Genomic DNA, 23914 nt, shown 5'->3' with positions numbered 1-23914 from the left:
AGGCTGAACTCAGCTGGAAGAAAAACAATCAGCTCGAAGAATTAATCACCCCGTTTCCTTCAGTGAGTTGAAGCAGCAATTCCACTGTCATCTTTAAGTTCAGAGATGTGTGTGTTTGTAAAACCTGCTGTGAGGGAGCTACGTGCTGCACAGATACCTTAAATTACACCCTCTGTTGCTCGCTAAAAACCCGTCTCTCTTGTAGTAAGTTGCTTTTTCCGTTTCCTGAGGGAGGAGGGAGTCGGTGTTAGACAGGAGGTGATTATCAAATCAAAGAATGTCAGGCTGATGTTCCGTATTCATGTGGAGAGTTAAATAGTCTGGGGGAGAGCAGACGTTCAAAAACACAAAGAAGAAAAACCTTTGCAGGATGTATTTTTACAGCTTGAGAGCAATTTGTGTGCGTAACACAACACAACAAACACTCCATAAATGGTCGGATCACATCTACACTTTGCTTTCTTTGGTATGAATCACAGAGAGAGGCTTTGTTTTCTTACGTCTATATTTAGGCTGTGTGGCGTGCGACCTATTCCGACAAAATTAAGTTTATTTGAGATCCATCATCAGAGCTGCGCGTCTAAAAGGCTGTGATGAGTTCAAAGAACGCAGGTACAAACCGTAATTCCCTCTAACGGCTGAAATAGACCAGGGCAGGTATGGCTTCATTAAAATCAACTGAAGCTGCTGCACCGGTCTGTTCTTTAATCCGCGCACATGAGCAATCTTCCAGACGTATGAAAACATCCAAACCGCACTCAACTGTGTAAGAAACAAATGAATGCCTCACTGAAGGGGAGTTTCTATTTTCCATTAGACATCAAAATACACAAATGGCATCCGTGTGTATCAAGGACCCTGTAGTTAAATCATCAATTTACATGCAGGGGAAAATAATGTTAATACAAACAGTGAGAGGATGATGAGTCGCCTGCTCAGAGGCCTCACGGCTGGCCCAGTGTAGCAGGTACAAGGCTCGCCCTGCTCCACCCGCCTGCCACCAGTTGATTCAATACTTGGAGGGATAAAGAGGCAAAACTACCTCTGAGAGACGAGCTCAGGCGGGAAGAAAACATGGAAGAGAACAACGAGGGCTCAGAGCAACAGCGTCTTCTCACCATCAGGAAGAACCTTTACAGCAGAGAGCCAACATTTGTCCTCTGCAGAGCGGTGGAGAGGACAGACATGTTTTTGAGTGAGGGGGAGCCGGAGCACCTGGAGGGAGCCCACGCAGACACAGGAGGAACGTGAAAAACCCCATAAAAAGAAGACCTGGGGCACCCAGAACCTTCTGGCTGTCAGGCGACAGGCCACTGCACCACTAATGATTTCCAATAAAAGATTCAACCCCCAAAACAAGCGACAAAACTGTAATCAGTAGAGGCTAAAAGGCCAGAGACTCCTGGACCGGCAGGATAAATGTGAGGAGGGGACGTGAGGAACTAGCACTCCGCCCTCCCTCGTTACCACGGCTGAGGGGCCCTCGAGTGGGACCTTTAACCACAACTGCTGGGGGGGAGCCAGGAGAGAAGGTGTAACTGTGTGGATGCGATCAGGGAGTTTCAGTAGAAGTGTCCTTCCCTGAGCACATACATCAACGACACGCTGCGCAGTCTGACACCACAGAAAGATGCGCTAACGTGACTCAGTGTCAACCAAAAGAGATTTTTCTCCGTCAATCTTAACTGAAGCACAAACGTAGTTCTTGGTGAAGCAAATATTGAGGCCTTCTCTAACTTTATTGACACTTCAAACACTCTTACAGGCCTGGAATTACAAATTCAATGAGGCGTCCATGTTTTTCAAGACTGAGATGAACCCCGATAATAATGAATGATAACAGTGAGATTAATAAAGCATTCCTCTTTGATTTTAAAGGCCTTCATTTCAGCGATTTACAGGCGACTGATCCAGGATCATCACTGGCGGGGGGGGGGGGGGGGGGAAGGACACTTTTACTGTCGGCATGAAAACGCGTTGAAAGTCGGTTGTTAAACTGCCACATCACCGGTCGCTGTGACATAAAAATCCCCAAATTTCTGTGTCTGTGGTCCGACAGCTGTAAGTTTCTAAGTTATATTTTTTGAGGTTATAGTAAATCAGGCGGCCACTGGCTGCACCGTGATGTCACAAATCATCCTACACGTGTTGGAGGCAGACTGAAGGTGAACTCAAAGAAACTTTCTGCCTTCAGCCGGTGAACGTGAAGACAGCCTTCCTATGCCAAACTGCGCATACATCTTTCTGCACAGCAAAGGCAGCACATTCAGGAGGGAGCGCGCCTGCGTGTGTGTGTGTGTGTGCGTGTTTGAACTGAACCGAAGCGTTTACTTAACCAGCGGGATGACAGGTCACTTTTAGGTTTGAAAGAGCATCCAAGACTTTTCAGCACTCTTCTCCATAATTGACTTCCTCTGGCGTTCTACGCACGAATAAACAGCTGAACGCCACCGTCGGGCCGTAATTCTCTCTTTTCTTTTTGTCCTGCTTGGCTTTCCAAACACATGGAAGTGCTGGCTGTCAGATATGAACATCTGTCTGTTTTTGCCATAAATCCTCTCAGCCTGGGTTCACGTCCTGTAGCTGCCTCTGTTGGTAACAAGGCGATAGTCGAGGAGTCCCATCCGTAGGTGCTGTGCGCGTTGAAGGTCTCAGCAGCAGCAGAGTGAGACGTCCAGCAGGTCGGCCAGTTTTTGTGTGTGCGTTGTGTGTTTTTCTGTTTTGCTGCGGTGTTTAGCATTGGAACATCAGCGACACTGCTCTGCCGCTGCTGCTGTTGGACTAATCAAACAGCTATTATGTGGTGATATTTACAAGGAGCAAGTCAACCTTGTAAACAGAAATGATGAAACTCTTCTACGCAGGCTTTGCCACTGATGGAGGCTTTCAGAGGGTGAAGCATTCGCAAAGCACAGTAGCGGTTATCCAACACTTCTGGAGTCGTATTCAGACTGGAATTGTTGAGCTGTTGATCAGTGTTGTAAAACATTTTCGTTTTGGCCTCTAAAACGCTGGGGCAACATGTTTTCTTTTGACACTAAATGCAAGATGGTGGCCGGGCTTTTATCCACCGCACTGGTTTGTCATTCATTTCCCTGGTGGATTATTTGATTTACAGTGCTTGGCTACAACTTGTGTTTGTCTTGACAAAGAGAAAATGATCCATAAAACAGAGTTATGCTCATGATCTGTTTTTTAGATGTGTGCGTCTTCAGGACTGGGATCGGTTATCATAATTCTGACGTCAGCCATGTTGTCGTCCTCCGTGTTTGAACCTGCATCACACAACTTTCCAGGGTCTCTATATCAACCCGGTCCTTGGACGCTTTTATTTGGCAAATGTGACAGCGATTGTATCGCATGCATGATAGATGACACATGAATGAAAACAGCCTGAGACGGGATTAAGCTGCGAGTTCCACAACTGCCTTGTGTCCTTCTCACTGCCAAGAACACTGGAAGCAAACTTTGGAAATGTCTCAGAAAAGAAAAAAGAGAAAATGCGAATGAGATGCAACTCCATCGACTGCTTTGGAGAATAAATGAGGCTATGCAAAGTGTACTTTTGTCAGAAAATGAGCGATGACAGGCTCCAATGTGCGGCTGTAAAACACACAGAAGGAGGACGCACCAAGCAGTTTCCATATTTCACAACTGTTTTCCTTCTAAAACGACTGATGCGTTCAATGCACGGTGCAAGTTGCGCTTCCTTTGAGTTCTCAAATTTAATGTGACCCGTGGAAATGCAACAAAAAAGGAAATGTGCATGCGTTTCCATCAACTCCTCTGAGGTGAATATACGAGGATTTGTTCCCAGAAGATGGCGGTGTGGACGACGTTACGCATGACTGTGGCGGCGACAGAAGAGGAGAGATGTGTGCTGAGGAGAAAATGGAGGGAGGTCTTGAATTCACGTCAGCCGGACAAGTTGAGCACGTGTTCCTACCGGCTCGTGCTGGACATGTTGCTGCCGTTGGGAGACGAAGACAAAGACGGCGAATGTGGCGTAAACGCGTTTAGTTAAAGAACCGCTACGTGAGAGCTTATTCAAGACTTTTAACCTCCTGAGGACTCGAGGGATTTTTTCCCGTCTTTTATAATCTACCTTTTTAATGCGCCTTCAAAATACGCTGATGAAAACCAGGCTACAGAAAAACAGAGGGGAACTACCAACCGTGCTCTTGTGCGTACCTGGAGGGAGCCGGCAGTGGAAGCAGCTGATCCCTCCGACTCGTTTCATGTTGACTGTATGAGAGCTTATTGGAAAGGTGATATCTCCTGTTTAACACATTCACTCTTTGAAAAAGGCAAAAAAACAACAACCAACAACCCCAAAACAAAACACAAAGGGGAGTTTTTGTCTCGCGAATCTTCATATAAATAAGTTGATGGGAAAGTGGCTTCTACATCAATGTGGCAGACAAAGAGACAAAAGGAGAGAGAGGAGTGTGAACCTCCCCCTTCTATCCTCTGGATCAGCCACAAATCTGTCATTAAAATTCATGCCTCCTCTGGAAGAGAAAGAACTGGGAAGGGACAGATAGTCTATGAAAAGAGTGATGCGAGAGAGGAGGCTGAGGAAGAGGAGTAGGTCCCAGGAGGTGGGTGACTTTTCAGCTGCTTCGCCTCTAACTCCGGGCAGGCTCTTTTCCATCTTCCATCCTGCTCTCCCTCCACCTCCTTCCCTTTATCGCCCTCCTTCTTTCTCCCCCTTTCAGTGATATATCCACATATAAAGCTATCACTGACACAGCTTTAAAATATGATGTTACGTTCGAGCCACAGAGGCCGGCTGAGCAGTCCATTTCATGAAAAGAGAAAAAATCTTAAATGAAAAACAGATGTTCTGGACTTTGGAACCAGACTGAGAAAATTCACTCTCCACCCCTTGTCCCTTTTTCTTTTTATCTATCTTCCTCTATTTGCTCTTACAGTTCCTTGTCTCTCACTCACTTTGTACTGGTATTCCTACAAACTCATCCTCAGGCTTTTCCTTCGAACCCTCCTCTGGTTTCATTTGTTCTTTTGTCTCTGGCAGGGGGCTGAGTGTTGAATCTGGACGGGATATTTTGGTTCTGGTCCATTGGTTTCCAGTTTGTCTCCGTCCTGCACGCTAAACGTTGGCTCATAAATCAAACCTCAGCGAGCAGCTCGCCAGCGTGAAGCCACATCTACGCTTCCTCTCCATCACCAACAGCTCTTGATATACTTGTGAGGACCTTCCAGTGACAGCCACTAACTCCTAACCTCAAATCTTATATAACCTTAATCTTAATTACACCCTTGAAGGATAATTCCTGGGCACTTTCCCCATGTTTTGGGGGCTGAATGATTAATGGGGACAACAGTTATTGGAATCGGTCCAATATCGAGCTGGGGCGCCATCACAAGCCAACAAGAAACAGTTCAAGTAAAGAGTCCTTGTTTTTCTTTGCTGACAGGGTCAGATTGTTACTCTGAGAGTCTGATTGCATGATGGAAATGATCCCACGTGTCTAATATGCTACCAAACATGGATGGAAACACTGTAAGCAGCGACCATTTTATCCGGGATGACAACTGCCAGACAATTAAAAGAAAATTCTCCACAAAAGCGCTTCTTCCTGGACAAAAGCGCTGGTCCTGGTGCACCAAACACCGAAGTATGGCAGGAACCGAGCGGTTCGACGAGGACCGGCGCTCCGAGCAGCCGCCTCACGGCTGCTGTTCATGTCCTTCTCGCTTACTATTGGACAGATTCTGTTACATCTGACACCAGAACCGAAAACATGACAAAAAGGGCCCCGGATTAAAACCTGTATCAGGAGACGAAGTACAACTTGAATGCTCACAACTGCTAAGCTCCCTCTCGTGGGAAACAAGGAAATGCTAACTTCCTTAGCATGATCTGAGGGTTGAACTCTCAACTTGTACACACTTGTGGCCAGGAGCTCTGGTTAGGGACTGAAAGAATGAGAACGCTGCGTCGGGTTTCTGCTCAGAATGGAACGCAGAGTCCTGGGGCTTGTGTGTGGCTCCGGTGGCGCTCCAGGGACCCTAACGCCACCGGTGCAGGTGCAGGTCCTACCGGGTTGTTACAGGACCAAACAGACCAGCGCTGCCTTGCCTTATCACAGCTTTAGCTGCATTTTTGATGTCCTTCTCCTTCTTCTGTCCACATCTCAACCATCCTGATATTAAAATCTATCATTTTACAACTGCCAACACAAACTGTTGATTCTCCCTCTCTCTCCTCATTTCTCCTAATTGCCTTCTAAATGCATCTTATAAGGTAATCCTTTGGATTTTTTTTGGATGGATATCCATGACTGTACTATGTTTTGGTCGGCCTCTCACTCTGCTCTACTTTATATTGTGATTTATTCTACCTTCTCATTTACGCTTTTCACATGTGTGAGGCACTTCATTGTTTTGTTTTTAAGAACAGAAGTATATAACTGAAGCTTTACTAACATTTTCATCAACAAATTCTCATTATTTTCCCTCCCTTGAAATCAGAGCATCTTTAATGGCGATCTCATCTTCCTCCAGGAGGAATAAATTAAGATTCATACCATAAAACTTTCTAGCCAATGAATCCTTTTGCATATTAAACGGTTTTACTACTTGACATCCTGCTTGTTTTAAAATAATTACATGACCTCTCTCTTCACAAGATTCCAGCTCAATAGGGAGAATCAAATTAACCACCTCACCCCTCTAGATTAATCATGCAAAGTACCACTGCCGAACTATGACATGTCTGGTTAGCTTAGCTCAGAAGAAAGCCCAGGAATGAGGTGAAACAGCAACAAACCGGGACCAAGGACGCTCACTGATCAATGCGCTACGACTGTTTATGTAGGAGAAGGACGTCAAGTTGTAGTAATCTTCAGTGTCATGCAGTATTTCTTGGTGGGGTGCAGTAATTTCCTCTTACTGCATTTATGACGCTGCATCCCCCATTAAGCAGTCAAAGCCAGGTCATAATTAGGGGCAAGACATTTCCCTGAATTGATCAATGGAAAAATTAACCATTAATAATTGATTGTCTCTTTTTTAATATTAAAAAAAAAGATGATTGCTTTTCCTCAATGAAATCTTTATCTAATCTTTACTCCAACAAGGTAGTCCGATTGTTAGATGGGTTCGTTAAAGAAACCCTTAAGAGGTGCAGCACTCCGGACCGCAACTCTTCACAAAGTAAGGAGTCAAACACGATTCTGTGTCAGTCACTCTGATGGGACGCCGTTAGCTTCGAGCTAAACATGCGTGGCTGGATCTTTCTGCACTCTTGAGTCACAAAGACGGGGAAGTACCATCCTGAGCTGGAAGCACACCTATTAGTGAGCATGTCAAAGCTCAGAAAGAAAAAAAAACAACCAACTGTTGTGAGCGAAGTACCACCTCAAGAACTTACAAGACAAACGACCGAATATGAATTCAAAGAAGAAAGTCTGAATGAGCCACAAGAATTGAACTCTGATTGCTGAAAACAAAAAGAATGAATGATGAAGGCAGGAGATTTCAAGTAGTAAACAATCTCGAATCAGTGAGGACGCACAGCATGAATGTGTGTCTGTGTGAGAGCAGGAAAAGAGGAGTGTGCTTGGCCGGCCAAGCAGGAGATCTGCAGTAATTCTACTCAGGCACATTTCCAGCCATCAAAATAATCTACTGAAGCCAGGCAAGAGTGGTAGAGGTGTGTGTTTGAGGGGCAAGGGAGGTGTCGAGGGATGTCAGCCTAGAGAAAACTCCACACACACAGTTTATGTACATAGTGGTAAAAGAGAAAAAACAGCCAGCGAGGTGATTTAGGGGCAGGGAGTCGATCAAGCACACAGGGACACGTGAAGGCCTTGACTGTCAGTCAGCACATAGGAGGAGGAAAGAGTAGCTTGAACAGCCTCTACACCTCCACCTCGCTCCGCTCCTCAACTGTTTATAGCATCCATCTGCCTGCCTGATCATCCATCCATCTCTCCATCCATCCATCAATCTTTCTTCCCCACATTGCCAGAGAGAGCAGCACACTGCTTCGTGGTTCAACCGCATGCAGCCCTACCGCATGCAGCCCGACGCCACTTTTCATTTTAAGACAAGACTGTGAGTGGGACAGAGAGCAGCAGCTGAAAGCAAACGTGGAGGGAAAAAAGGTAAAAGAAGACAGGTCCCAAAATTATGGATGAAAAAAAAAAAAAAGCGAGAACTAAAGTCTCTAAAGTACAAACAGAATGGAATTGCAGGATTTTGTTCTCCCTGCAGCAAAACTACTTGGTAAAATCTGACTTTGGTGTTCATTCCAGAAGATACCCAAGTGTTTGGTATTCGACGTGTTGGAGGCCAAGAACTGACGGCACTTTACTGGCCCTGATGATGCTGGAGTGGCTAAACCTGAGGTACAACTTTGGGCTCAGAGTGTAAACATAATATTTGTTTCCAGGCAGATTAGCTGAGGGCCAAATCAAGGCTAATTATGTTATATTTTGAACAAGAACGCTGCTTTTGTACCCCTGACTCAGTTGTTTGCCTCCCTTTATTCCCTGTTGAACTTTCATACGTCTTCTAATGGCTTTTATTGTGTAATAAAACCAAAGCGTACGCAATGCTGTCTTTTTGTTTGTGTGCTGCACTCTCTTCTCTTTTAATCAAATCACAGTAAATGTAACCAGGAGAGGCAGGTACTGCTGAGCTGGTGACATCATCAGGCACGCTGCGGCTGCCCGTTGTCCTGTCCCTCTTTGTACTCCCCAGTTGAACTTGCCAGGTCCAAACCAGCAAGTCTGAGGTTGGCGTGCTGTGACTTGAGACAGGCTCCATGTCGGTCCTTAGCCTGACAGCTACGGTTACAGCACACAAACTCAAGCTCAACTTCACATTTATCTCCAAAGACCTTTGACTTCCCTCCACGTGACTGAAGACAGACGACTTCAGTGACTTTGCCAACTGACCCAAACACTCGTTCATAAACGCTGAGCTTCGTGATGTGATCATATCGTGCACGTCACCACAGCTCTAGTTCGCGTGTCCAGTCATGACTGGAGGCTTTGAGTGAAATGGTTTCAACTCAGTTTTGCTGTGTTGCAACAAATATCACATCATGACAACAGGACCCATTTATCGTGACACGTGCTGAATCTGGAGGTCCGTATCAATTCCCAGTCCTCCAATACTTCAGTGTCAAACAGCTCGCAGACATTTTTTTAAGGACTAAATGAAGCTCTTAATTTTCACATCAATCCTCCCCTTCTGTCCACGATCCTCCGCCGACATCCTCCACACACACAAAACCAATAAAACGGGGGGGTTTAATTCTGTGGAGCGCGTCGGCCACTACTGGATAAACAAGACGGATGTGTGTAGTGGATCTCAGATGGGACAGGCAGAGCGGCGTTTTACTGAGAAAACTGGGAGCCAGATATCCACCATGTAGAAATTGGTGCCATGCTTCATCCTAGATGAGCTATTGATTACCAGCAGCGCGTCGCTGCAGCGGCGTCTGTAGGTCCAGCCGATCTGCACGGCGGCGGCGGCGCTGAACGACTCACTCCAGGAGTGAGAGGAGATATGAAGATTGATTGTCCCGGTCCTGGCAGACTCACAGAACTCATCATGTTGTAACATAAGTGTCCACCCACGTGCTTCCAGGCTGACCAAACCTTACTCATTAGCACCACTTCATCCAGAAAGAAAACAACAACCGAATCTCCTGCTGTTTGATTGGAGCAAATCTGCATACTTCGCCCCCCCGGGGTTCATGATTAGAGACCTCTGGATTAAAGCGCGGATCAACAATGAATCACATCCAGCTGATAATAATAAAAAATAACTGCTGCCCTGCTAATAGAGTTGAAACTTTGAGGTGTAATTTACCTCTGGCCAAGGCTCCATCAGAGATCTTAATAAACAGCTCCGTCTATCTCTGTGAGCCGCCTCACCAGATCTGTCTCACCAGATGCTGGAGTCCCTTTGGTTTGAACTCTACTTTGCTGATGACTTTGTTGTGACCAACCAGGTCTTTCGGGCTGGGGGGGGGGGTTTCCATCTCTGCCAAAGAGCCTAAATCCAAGTCTCTTCAACCTTTGTAGCACCTGGTAACTCCGTTAACATGATGAGCCCATCTTCATCTTTGCATATTTTTTTGGGAACCACGCTTATTGCCCATCGTCCCCAGAGCCAGACGGATAGCTAGATAGATGCAGGCCCTCCTCTCCTGGTTTGCCTTGAAATTCTTGGCAGCTGCAGCTGTTCTCTGCATCAGACGGTTGTCCTTATTAGTCACTTAAATGTTAAAATCAAGCCATCCGAAATCGAATCACTAAAAACCCGGTAATAACCTTGGAGAGTGTGTGAGTCAGTTAAGTCGCTGTCAGATAATCATCTGCCTTTGTGTGGGCTGTGATGCCTTTCACTGAGCATTCAAATCCTCCATGTTGTTGTGGTTGTCAGCGCGGCGTCAACTTGGCTGCTCCACACGGCGCTTCTATTTTGCACGACTAGCAGCAGAAGAACGAGTGTCCCTGATACTTCCACATGTGTGAACAATGGGAACTGTGCTGGGATAAATGAAGTGGAACCAGTAGAAGGTTATTTGAAGCTGATGCTAACCCTCTGAACCACAAGCAGCTCCTGTCATGTTTTCACTCACTGTGGGCTCATGTTTGTAACAGAACCTCCTGCGCCCACTAAACTATTTACATCATTGCAGCATCTATAAATCTGGGGTTCCAACTATGCACAGGCCTCTCACGTCCTACAGCTGGCAGCTCAGCTCGGGTTCTGCTGACTTTTTGTCACATGACTGTTGGTCTCAGCTGAGTCAATCGTGGCTTCGCAATTGTGCTGAACTCCACAGAATTTAATGTTTGTCTAATGGGATCTGGTTTTGTGCAAGCCGCTCCTTTTCTGGCAAAAATTAAGCGATGAAATTCAAAGTTAAATTTTTCAGCGCGAGTGTGTTTTGCAGGGTTGCTCCAGGACAAGAAACGAATGATTTTAAAACCTGTCTAATTGCGACTAATGTAACAAATATTATGACAAGATTAGCTCCTTTTCATCCAAAAAAAAAATCCATTAAAATGCTGATAGTGAGACGGCTGTGGGATTTGTGTCAAACAAAAATGTTTTCTCAAGTCTGTAAAAGATGACGTGCAGGTAGGACGTCTCTGCAGCACCGCAGTATAACAGAAGGTAAATGGTATTTTGACACGATTGGACTTTGGCAGACATGACACCGTCCTGCATGAGGTCTTCCTACTATTTCAGCAACATTTCCGCTCGTATCTGCAGACCTTTCAAGGAGCCTTGGAAAGTGGAAAATCATACTTCGTTTTTACTGCTGCCGTCACTGATGCCGCTTGTGAAGCCATTCATTCCTTCTCTTGTTAAAACTGTGTGTGAGGTGAATACACAGATCTTCATACACAACTCCGTGTGTGTGTGTGTGACTCACTTGAAGCCTGGCGAAACAGTGGCGCAGGTGTCTGACTTGAGCCAAATGCAGTAAGGGTCCCGCGAAGACAAACAGCTCCTGCACGACAGACAGAAACACAAAGAGAAAGAGGAACATTGAAGGTGACGGAATTACGGTGTGGAGAACCGCGAGCCCGGCCGGGCGATGAGGCGCAGCGGTTCTACCGGGCTCAGATCGTCACAATTCTCCACCACGCCACTCCCCTCAGCACTGAGGTCAGAGCTGAGCCTCGGTCGGGATCATCATCACTAAGACTGTTCCATGAAGCGACGACAGAGGGGTCAACAGACAGGAGAGGACAGCACATTAAGAGTGTCTCATCTCAGTGATGGCGAGCGTACTGGCACAAACTGCAGGATAAATCTTCTGCTCATGCAACTCCACGGCCATCATCCTCTTGATTGCATGAACTGACTACTTTAGAATCCCTGCAACAACAAAGCCACTTGTGGTGTTAGAATCCATCACTTAGGCCTGAATGGTACTCAGCCGATCACAACGCACATCAATGTTTCTGCAACCAAACTACATCTAAATAAAATATGGAATTTGCCAACGATGTATGCAAATGTTAGTGAGCAAGTATCCCGACACCACTGCATAATCCATCAGAGAGATGAATGCAGATGATGAAACCAAGAAGATCACAATTAGATTAGCTTTTGATTAAAGACGGGATTTTTGCTTGCTTTTTATACTAAATACCCCGACAGGATTAAAAATGGAGCTTTTTACAGGCTTTAAAGTCCCAATTCATAATTTAAAAATTGGTTGTAAAGATTACTGCCTCCTCATTGACGGGAAAAAAAGCACGATTTTCCCATTTAGTGACACTTGGAGGAAACTTCAGTCTAACAGAACCAAAAGTATTTGGAGCCAAATGGTTTCAAACTTCAAACCCCCAGAAATACTCCCATAAATAAATACGACTGGTGGAGAAAAGCAAATAACATGCCCGCGCACACGCAGAGGGGATTGTCTTCAGTAGAGAAACTTGCTGATGTAAAGTCAGGACATTCACTGTAAATCACTGTAAGATCCAAATATTCAGCTGTTCATTGCACGAATTCACAGACGAAAATAATCCCGGCCAAACGCTCCGCACCTTGGAAACGAGGCCGAAACATTTTCAGAGTTCGTTTTTGTGATTGACTTTGACGTGATTACAGTGCATAACTGGTTGAAATGCAGAGTTTTTGGGATCTACTCTGTACTTGATTTCTCACATTTGTTGCAACACAAATTGTTACGTGAACATGAAAGTGGATTGTGAAATGAAAACCGCCGGATAAAAGAAAACAGCTCCTCTCGTTCTCCTGCGTCTGACCACCGTTGCTTGTGTTCGAATGTCGGAGCCACAGAACTCCCAGGTCCGCAGCAGGAAGGAGGGGCGGGGCCTCAGCTGTCACACACAGGGACTTGGGAATGAGTTCGACTAACACAATATTAGTTTGAACTTTTTCAAGGAGTTCGCTGATGTTAATGAAAGCAGAGTAACAGCAGCCCAAAGCTTTATTCAGAGTTGTCTGTCAAACAGAGGCGTAACCATGGAGCGGCTGGACCTGCGCCTCACAGGAAATGTAAGCAGACGTCACCCTGACGCAGGACCTCCACGCCGGAACGTAACATTTCCCTCTTAACGTTCCCTCTCGCTCATTTCCACACATCTCCTGCTCCGAGCTCTTTCCAGCGTGTAAATTATTTCAGAGAACGATTATTAGCTCAAACTTCCAAAAGTATTCGATGCATTTCCGGCGCCATTATTGAATTCATGCGACAACCCCGTCACTCACATATGAATCAAGATTTAACCTATTAAAGATGTGTACATGATTCCATGAATGAACAGGAGTTAATACTGGGAGGATTCTCACTTTACTGACTCCTCCTTCAGGGCAGGCGGATCCAGTGTTGTTCACTGTAACGTCAGCCGTGATGTCATTTTGACTGTTTTAGCAGGAGCCAATCACATGCTCCAGCCTACTGTACATGGAAGTGTTTACTTCCTGGCTTGAAGGCCGTCTGCTTTAACTATTCTCACTGGTCCTCAGTCACCTGCTCTGGAGTGTCAACAGCCACATGAATCGCAGCGTTCACTTGGAGACGCACGCGTTGGCTTCTTTAATGTCACTGACTCATTGCTAATATAGGACAGTGTTCTTTTAAATCCTGCAAACTAGAATCAGTCACATGACCCTTCATCCAGTAACTGTAGAATTACCCTTGGGTGTCCACGCACGCACACGAAACAGTGGTGCACAGTTGTGAGTGTTTAGATGAGAGAATGAACAGATTTTGCTGCTGTTGAACTTTGGAGGTGTGAATTCACCCAGAAGCCCAAACATAATGAGTCTAAAATACGCCGGGACCGAAGACTGACAACAACAGTGTTTACCTGCCTCTTTTCTACAGTCACACGACAGACGTTTGCCGTCGGAGGTGAAAAGCATTGCTGGCACTACGACTGTTACTGGGTTCGGCGCTGAGTATGAACCCTTCGTCACAGTCAAGGAACAACTTCCACCGAGCTTTAATGAGGACTCCAGTGACCTGCTTTAAATATCTGAAATGATTTACTATCTAAACTGAGCTTGAAGGTGCTACACCACCCTCGCCTTCCGTCTGTAAACACTACAGCGAGACCCCGCAGAGAGCAGATCGCGTGTCAGTCTTTACAGCGAAGAGGGAAATCAAGAGAAAGTGTTTGCCATCCTCCACCTGCAGCTGGGAGCAGAGTATAAATACACGCATTTATCTACCTGTCACAACAGCACATGTATTTATGCATACAGCTTTGGTAGGTACGATATAACCTACTAAGAACCAATCGTGTAGTATTAGTGTTTAGCATTTATAGGGGGGCGGTGGATTGGCCGTGTAGTAAAAGAAGGGTCCCTGGTTTCAGCCCTGCCTCCCTTTGAAGATCATGTTTAAGTTTCCACGAGGAACATAGTTGATGATGATGCACAGTTTTTGGTTGTTACCTTACGCCTGACTTCTGGGTAACTGCTGTGCTTCCAGTAGCATTCAGTTCTTCAATGACAGAGGAATCCAAACCCTTACTGGTTTATTTTCAGACCGCCACTGTAACCCAGTCGAACCAAAGCAATGAATCTCGCTGAGAGCCTCACCCGATGCAATTAGTCCCCCAGGTGAGAAGGTATGAGCGGCCATCCCAGCAAGCCCAGAGCGTCAAAACATAGGAGGCTGCCACGGTAGTGGCCCTCAAATTTGAGGTCAGGCCTGGTCGGACTTGATGATCTGCCCCGCTGATGCGTTGGATTGAACTGGTTACAGATCCAGTGGATCCATCGGGGTCCAAATCATTTCAAGCATGTTTAATATTCAGGATTTTAAAATCAGCATGATTGCGTCAGGACTGAGGGAGAAAGCCTTCGCCGAGCACAGCAGCTTCAGGCTAATGCTAGCTGGACGGTACTGCTGGCGACAGGTTTGTGACCGATCCAGCGAAGAACCCGGGACCACGTTGTCTACCTGCAACCTGCATTTTTACATTCAGACTCGTTTGGCTTTCTGCTGCAAAGCGTTACCACAGCAACTTGAGATCATGAGTTGCTTGAGAACATGAAAGATGAGGATGACGAGAGGAGGTGATGAGCCCTTCCTGACAGGTCAGGTAGTGGGAGAATATCTGAGATCAGAGGGATCGATAAAGATTCTCCTCCAATCAGTCAGGATATTAAACTCCTGTAGGCTGACCCCAAGTGAGACTGTTCCTGATTCGCTGCTTGACACCATGCGTGGAGAAGTGTGTGAATGGGTGAATGTGGCACCACTGAGCGAGGGTGAGTGGGTGAGTCTCCCATCGCACACACGTCTATGACGCTGCGGAGGTGGCCGGTGATCATGTTCTCCCTCAAAACCAAACCGATTCCAAACATCGCCCCCAGAGTTCCTCTTAGCCACTGAGACCCTGATGGATCAGGGGAATGAGGGTCGAAGTAAAAAAACAGAACAGAGTTACTCTTTAAAGTCCTAAAACCTCTCTGGCTGCCATGTGTCACTGCACGGTACAGTTGTGATAAATTATTCACACACTGGCTGGGAGGTAAACACGCATCTCACCGTATAGAGTATTTATGGTATACCATGCTGCTCGGCTCCTCTCCACCTTCACAACGGTGGGACAAGCAGGCTGCAGGCCCACCAGAGGTTTTCAGCGAGCGAGTCCCAGTGAAGCCATTCGTTCTTGACGCGGCTCCCATATATTGAGCTTATATACGGCGTGTTGCGGCGTGTCCCTCGTCACTCTTTAAACCTTCCCTTCTGCCATCATGTTCATTTTCAGTTATGTTCAGGTGCAGCCACACTGAACATCCATTAGCTGCTGTGGGGAGAATCCATTTATCCACCTTCTGAGGCTGACGCTCATAATTTCCAGCTGTCATTTAGGCAACATCCAGGGAATAACTCCACACTGACTTAGTGGGGGGGTGTTTGAGCTGCAGAGCAAAGAATCATGGAATAAACGGAATTGTTATTCCAGCGGATAGCTGAATGATGGCATGCAACATTCATTGAGGGAGAGTAGTTACACACACAAATCTAGTGCCATCTTCCAGCGCGCCTCAACCCTGAGGTGAAACTCCTCACTGTCCATGTTCAACGTAAGAAGCCTGGCGGTCGATACAGCCCCTCCCCAGGTTGCTAGAGGGGGAGGAGCATCAACCGGGTGGTTGTATAATTAGGTAGAAAACAACTCTGTTCTCCATTTCTTTATCTGTCTACCAGCAAGGTTATGAAAGAAGCTACAAGCTGGGCTTTCATGAAACCTTGTGGAGGGCAGTAGGACGGACCAAGAGAGAGCCAAAATAAGTTGGGGGGCTCAATCAGACATTTTCATTTTTCTCAGAACGTATTAGCTCTGTCTTGCTGGAGGTCTGCGCTCTCATTTTATTAAAACCCCCAGTTCACACATTTCCTAGCTGTTGAGTCCAGAAAAACAGAGGTTTTTTTTTCCCTCTTTCTGAAAGCCATTATTGGAAGCAGAGCCTCGGGTGAAAAAAAAAAGAAACCCGATAACGCAGGGTACAGTAGAGGATGGAGGGAGAAACAGACCAAGAGTGAGAGAAAATGGATGCAGAAAGCAGAGAGATGGAGAAAATGTCATCTGGAGGGAGATGGATTCATTGGTGTGTTAAAGGAGGATATGGCAGCTGAAACCTGACCTCCTGGCCAGTACTGATGAGGCTTACGGGGCCCCTAATCCCAAGATGAGGTGTGCTATAACTCCAGTCTCTAAAAAGGATCTGGGGATGTAGTCGGTCAGCGAGCTTTAGTTAGACAGGCCCTATCCATTTGCTCCCGGTCCGCTCTCTGACTGCAGAAAATAAAAAAACAATGGCCACCACCACTACTGGCTGCCGGTCAATCAGCTGGATCCAATTTATGACTAAATTTATGAGTATGATGTTGAGAGCTTCTCCAGGCTTTTGCAATGAGGGGTTTGCATGCTATGGGGGGATGTGTATTCCCTGGTGGAACTGGAGAGAAATCCTTGCTCTGGGTTCAGGGGGTTGGGGAGCTTTAGAAACAGGGGGGAGATGCATGGGGCCAACATTCCTCACAGCCCCAAAAATAGAAGCTGAAGCTGAGGAGCAAGTACATTAGTGGGGGCTAAAACATCGCCTGACAAAACACCACGCTGCAGACAAAGAGAGATGTTGGTCGACTCTGCTGTGCTCTGCTCTTTTACTTTAAATCCGCTTGACAGCGACTTGAAATGTTACATTTCACAGGATTGACAACAGCGATGTCAGTTTGATGATTACAACTCAGTGTTTTTAGGTCTACAGCCTGAAATAATTCCCATTGTTGATGGTTTGTTTCAAGTCATTAATCGATAATTTCCATGAGGAAAATTCCACGGAGTCTAAATTCACATCTTCAAACGGATTCTGTTGCAGTTCACTTTAAAATGCACTATATTATAAACAAGAGGGCATTCAGAGAGCACACGCCTCTGCACGGCGACCTCAGCCAAACCTGCGTTAGAGAAATTCAGACTTTCACTGCTCATGCAGCCTGTCCTCCAAAGAAGAACCAGCTGCTTGTGAAAGTAGCCGGGGAGGCAGAACTACAACTCTGCAGAAATGACTGGTACCATCTAGGGGCTATAGCAGTTATGGCCACAGAAAGTAGGAGGTGACTTGTCCCTATGATGGGAGGAAAATCTGTATGTAGAGGTGGAGGGAGCAGTGGATGGCTCCCGGGGGAGGAGACTCATGTTCTTTCAGTGCAGTTTAATTTCTGTTTTGTGGCTGTTCTGTCCTTCTGACAGGCAGAGAACTGCAACTGAGAGTACTACTCCACCTCCTTGGTGGAGGTAAATGCAGTCACATGCACTTTAGTAACTAGGTTACAGTTGGCTTTTGCAGTGACACACATTATGTAAACAAGCAACCTGGCTTCGCTAATCAGGGTGGAGGATTACAGACACCAGATCAGCTTCTTTTCTCCTGGAGGAAGAGGATTTCTGACCTAAATTTGACTGTGATGGCAGGGAGGAAGGATCAAAGGAAAGATCAGCATGTGCAGAGATGCATCGCTCGTCCTCAAATGCTTCATCCTACTGAAACTCTTTCGGCGCCTCTGGATGGCTTAAGGAAGGAAGTCTTTTTCCTACGGTGGCCCCGAGCGCTCAAAACAACGCCTGCTAAGGACAAACATGCTAGGAAAAAAAACAACAACACAATCATCAATTTGACAACAGACGTGCAGCGTCACAAAACCCCTGACATGACACATTAGAGCGACACGCTGCAATCACAACAACAGACGTGTTTCAATAGGACTCTAAATTTGATGAAAACACCTGCATAGACTTCTTGTTGTAGATGTTTATAATATCAGAACAATATTGTTTTCAGTTTTCTATTGCTGGTGTTGGAAGACGAGCTGAATGGTTTTTTTTGCCGCAGATATCTGCAATAATGTGCTCATAATGTGCCAATAAATACAAAACGAACATTTCAGCTGAATTCCAATCAGATATCCAACTTTATTAATGTCGAGTGAACAATTACAGAAAAAAAAATTAAACAAATAAAGGCAGACATCTTCACCGCGTCATGCGCTGCAGCACGTGTCTAATGCCAGAACTTGCAGCATATTTCCTAAATGCTGCGAAAGTGTTGTCAGATTGGAGTTATGTTCTTGGTTCTCTTGTGTTCCATTTGCATGTGTTTTGTAGTTCCCACATCCCAATATTGTACTGTTTTTCACAGTTCAAACATTTGCTTTGTACACTCCCACGACAGAGTCAGCCCATCCCCTCCCTGAGCTGTCAAACGTCCAGCATCAACACACAAAAATGAAAATAATCTGGACTGAAACAAAAAACAAAATGGAGAAATCAGACATTGGAGAAGAAGCTGCTACGTTTACCACGGGGCAGAGGTTTTCCAAGTGTGACATGGTGGGCCTCCCCTCAGACAAAGCTTGGAATAACGTGTCCCTGGCTTACTCCTGCTGACATCACTTCTACTCTCGTTTCTCGATGCCCTGTATAGGATCTTTATTACGTTATTTGATCACATAGACAGTCAGCTATTTAGCCAAGCTAACAATATAGTGCTTTTTTGAAAAAAAAAAAAAAATTCATGTATAAATACATGAAAACAGTTATTCTGAGTCATTGGTAATTTTCTAAATCTGAGAAACTGTGGAATCCCCCAAACCACTGCGTCTCTTCACCACGTCTTTGACCAACTCAATACACTGAGGCTGTTCTACGTGAAGTACGGTGATAACGAATATTCTTTCACCCGCTTCACTGAGCCTCCCCTGTCTCTGTCTTGAGGCCCCCAGGGGAGACCCACCTCACACTTCTGCCTCTGCTGCTCCAGTTAGCAAAAGGTGGATGTGGACTATGAATCCAAGAGATCCGGCGCTGCTAAAACTGCTTCTTACAGCTGTTTTAGAATTCATGATCGCTTCCTGTGAAACACCGAGGCAGAAAACGGATCAGCCACTTTTACCCCCCCCCCCCCCCCCCACACACACACAGACACGCACTCTAGTTTGTCTCTTACCTGCAAATAACCCGGGAGTGCTACATAAGGGAAGTGCACCACGCCAAGTCCATGAACCCAACACAAACAAAGCCTCAGACAGCATCATGAGAGGAAACATTTCTCAAATTGGTGGCTGCAGAGGAAATGACACTGCATTATGGGGGTTTCATGGCAGTGTGTGTCCCATTTTCTTCCTGGTACACGAAGAATAACAACCGAAAACTACGTTGAGTTGAAGACCTGTTCTTTTATGTCCTTTTCTAGTCTCCTGCTGAAAAATCTGAAAGAAGGTAAATGTCTTTTACGTGAAACAACAATGTGCACTCCCTATTGCTGGTCCTGAGGCGGTTTTTCTAGGACCAGCCTTAGCTGTGAGGTCACATTTAGCTTCTGTCTGCTGATCGCTGCAAATGAGGGACGTATGAATGTGGACCAAAACCACAAAAAGCTCACAGGCTAAGAAACCAAGCCACATCCTCTGTCTACGGACGCCATTCACTGTGGTCCGTTTGCTCAACAATGGGGGGTAACTGTCAAAATGTCTACACAACAAAATGCTTTCAACCTCCGGCCAGCAAACCAAGTAAAAACACGATGCGCTAAACTCACACACCTGATGTCCCTCTGTCATTCTGCCGTCTCTCTATTAAAATAAATTTAAAACTCGTATGTAGAAAAAGCAAGAATAAAGTGACGGCTGTCCAAGCTTTAGGCTCCAGCAGGGCTCCACCACATTTCCCTATAAAAACAGCCACGGGAGAAATCAGGGTGTGACCCCTGACAGTGGCCGACGTCACGTTTTGCTCTACGGGTCACTCACTTTTTGCAGGTGCTGTAGTCCGAGCAGCGGCTGAGCGGCACTCGGATCACACAGCTGGAAAAGGCCACGAACAGCGCGTGATGGTCTCGATCCAACTCCAGACCCAACACCCTCCTGTCCTCGCCACGCACGTTGCATCTAGAAACACACAAGAATGCAGATTCAAATCAGCTCTGCAGAGGGTTGGCAGGGTCTGAAATGTTCACAGATATACAGTACGTCCGTGAATCCAGCGCCGCACGAGGGGGAATTTGCAGGCTGTGCCATCAGAAAACAAAGTCACAAGAAAAACAATCCCTGCTGCTGAACAGGGTGATGCAAAGTGTTACAATAGAGCAAAGACAGCAGGACAGATCGGGGAGGAGGGAAAGATCAGGGAATAAGTCAAAGAAAAAAACCACATAAAATAGGAAAATAAACACATGACAAAAAGACGGGAGTTTATAAAAGAACCAACTAAGAAAAAACAAGAAAGCAGAGATGGACTGACTTGCTAGGGTTGTAGACGTCGATGTCCTCCAGGAGTTGGGTGTTGAAGGACACGTTGGTGCCCTCGGTGCTGGCCAGGATCTTCAACACGTGGCCATTGTCTGAGCCCAGAAACACTACTGTGTAGTTCTTATAGGGCCCTGAAGACGTGTCCACTGCTATCTGGGTCAACTTGAACCTGGATTAAAGAAAGAGGCAATTGTAACTGCGGTTTTAAGTTTTGACACACGCCAAGTTGAAGACTGTGTTTATTTCGCTAAATGAAAGTTGACACGTCTCTTCAAGCTGGTGTGAATTCGAGGGGGCAAACCATGCCAACTCTGCTAGTTTGCATCTTAAGATTGTTGTTTTGTTTTGTCAAAGTCAATTTCCCATGGTAAACAGAACAAACAGTGGGCGAGCGCTGAGCTCATTGTATGAAGCGTCAGCGGGCAATCAATCACTTGATCTACCCACCACCCCCTTCCTCCTTCTCTCACATCCTTTAATCCCTTCATCCTATCAATTCATCCATCCACCCACAGCCGTTCGATTGATCCAGCCTTCCTGTTGTAGAGCCACTCGCCTCGACTGCCGCTTCTTTGAATTGTTGTTGTTGTTGTGGATTTCCAGTGTGCTTAGTTTGAACGCCGCCCTGCTTCATCTGCATTCACACACCTGGGAGCTGCCCACTACCACAGATGTCTGCTGCTGGCTTGACGGGAGCACTCGGAGATTACAGCCATGCTGAAAGGCACCTTGAGGTTGTTGACAGAGGGATAAGCTTCACTTATTAATTTTCTCTGCCTGCATTTCCCACTCTGGCCCTGGGAATCCAGTTCCTCTAATAAACCCGGTCTTTTTTAGGCACCACATTCTTCCCTCTATATAAAAGACGCCATCAGAGACTCCCATGCCCTCATTTCTCCCTCCGTTCCTTCCAGATTGTCCCGTGGCAGCTGGTGTGTTTATCCTAATGGACTTGACTGGCACGTCCCTGCAATGACTCGGCACTGTTGCGTGTTGTGCTTCTGGATGGATTTCATTTATCTAGCTCCTCTCCGGGGGAAAGGTGAGGCAGATGTGGTGTTTTTGGCGCCAGATGTGTAGCGGCGCATGTTTTCCCCGTGTGGAGCTGCAGCAGCGTCTGGCTGGCTGTCAGCCTGGCTCCGCTTCAGCAGCCATGGCCGACGCTCCTGTATACTCTGCTGCTGCTGCTGCTGCTGATGATGATGATGGCGATGATGGTGATGAGGGGTATCTGCCGTGTGTGAATCCTTGACTGAGGTTTATACAGTACAGTGTGAAACACTTGTGACACTTATCACCGATTCAACATTCATCCGCATCATCATCTGATATCAGTGGATTCTCAAATGTCACTACACACACACACACATACACACACACACACACACACACACACACACAAACGGCTGACTTCGTTGCTTCAATGCAGGTTCAGTCAGTCATCGAGGAGGCTCCCATCCCTATGCGGGCGGCTGGTATTTGATGTGGGCTGAGATCAACTGCTGAATAAATCCGATGGGTTTTAATGAGGGACAAGGTTTTGTGTTACACCTGAGCTCACACATCGATACCAATCACAGCGTTGTGTGGAAACACTGCCGCTACAGTGTGTTGTTAGAGAAAATAGAAAATAATACCCGCACACACTAAGCTTACAAAATCTCCCCAGATCCATTTTCAGCTGCGGTCAGTCAAGCATAAATCCCCCTCCCCCGTCCTCCTCATATACTTCCTTTAATATAAATTAAAATTAAATGACCACCTCTTGTCCTAATATTGATTTTAGCAGCCTAGGGTTCCTTCTTCTGTGTTTTACACAACTTGTAGTTGCCGCAGATCAGTGACATTCACTTCTAGAAGCTGTATGCTCGACCATCAGCGGGCCCTGTTTGCAGTTTACTGGCCCTGCTTCCTCCAGTCCAGTCACACGTTAGAGACGTGAGGTTTCTGACTTCTCCGTTCATATCGCCTGTGCTCATGAAGGGGAAAGTTCTGGATCGTCTAGAGGAAGGCTCTTTAAGTTTGGCTCAAACATCCACTGGGATTCCAGGAGGAACAGAAAAGCCTTTGGAGGTCAAAGGTCACTTTCACCAAACATGAACACAAAATCTCAAGAAGACTTGAAGGGAGTTTGTTCATGTAACCTACAAACATCCGTTCGGACTCAAGAGTGAACCGAAATGCTTTGATGGTCAAAGGTCACTGACAAACACACACCACGGAGGCATCCAATGCTGTGTGGTATTTGTAGTTTCCAGTATAAATGTATGAAATGACAGAATGTTTCCTCAGAGGCCTCATTCGTAGCGATGAATCAACCAAGAATGATCACATGACTCTGCAGCTCCCTTCAGCACCCACTGTGTCTACACGGAGGGCAATAATCTGACTACTGACTGTAACTTATTAAGACAAAATTTCCATGAAGGTGTATAATGTAGCATCATTTTAGGGTGTAATGATGCGGATCATCACCCAACGCCCACACCGCACCCTTCCGTTCAACATCGGTGTTTTCGAACCGTTTCTGTCACGTTGCTACTGTGGTAACACTCACAGTTTAACTGCTGCCCGCGCTGTTGTAGTCTGGAAAAGCTCTGGGAGGACTTGATAGTGCCATTCATAAGCTTATGATCGGAAGACGCTCATGGTGCGTTTGCATTATCTTCCTCTGGTTATGACCTTCTTCAGGTCAGTTTACACAGCAGCGTCCAGTTCAGTCTATCAGACATCCATCATCTCATTGTTGGAATGTTGCCGTCTGGCAAATTCATGATTTTTGCTCGACTCTCACTGCTCTTTTGGTGCTACTTTCAGCCAGGAGTAAAGAGCTCTAAAAATCCACGGAACTCTTCCTGCTCAGCGCCACACAGAGGACGCAGCGAGCAACGAGCTGGTGAACGCAACGGCTCATTTAGCAGCCAGAAGTTTCTCTCAGTTGTTGGTGGAGACATCTGGAGAGAAGCAAAACTCCAAATAAATAATGACTGTTGCTCTTTAACTGCCAGATGTGTACATAATAACTGCTCAATAATAAGTTAGGGAATTAGAAAGGTGATTAAACCGTACGTCAGCGTTCACAGGTCGTTTCTGCTGCTGCCCCCAAAT

General features: G+C 46.2%; 1 protein-coding gene across 15 annotated transcripts in view; it reads right to left on the bottom strand.

The window, feature by feature from the left end:
• The window catches only part of sema6cb (semaphorin 6Cb), a 250140-nt gene that overhangs the window by 24457 nt on the left and 201769 nt on the right, over nt 1–23914 (bottom strand). For all 15 annotated transcript variants that reach the window (XM_086217684.1, XM_086217688.1, XM_086217687.1 and 12 more), the window contains 3 exons: nt 20799–20975; nt 20309–20446; nt 11432–11509 (listed from right to left, as the gene is read on the bottom strand). In XM_086217684.1, the coding sequence (XP_086073810.1) occupies nt 11432–11509; nt 20309–20446; nt 20799–20975 (393 nt within the window). The remainder of the gene's footprint in view (nt 1–11431; nt 11510–20308; nt 20447–20798; nt 20976–23914) is intronic.

Source organism: Aulostomus chinensis, chromosome 11 (genome assembly GCF_037954235.1).
Source record: "Aulostomus chinensis isolate RoL2024-O1b breed Wild chromosome 11, RoL_Achi_v1.0, whole genome shotgun sequence".
NCBI lineage: Eukaryota > Metazoa > Chordata > Actinopteri > Syngnathiformes > Aulostomidae > Aulostomus > Aulostomus chinensis.
The sequence above is the reverse complement of the archived record's forward strand: the minus strand, read 5'-3'. Positions and strand labels throughout refer to the sequence as shown.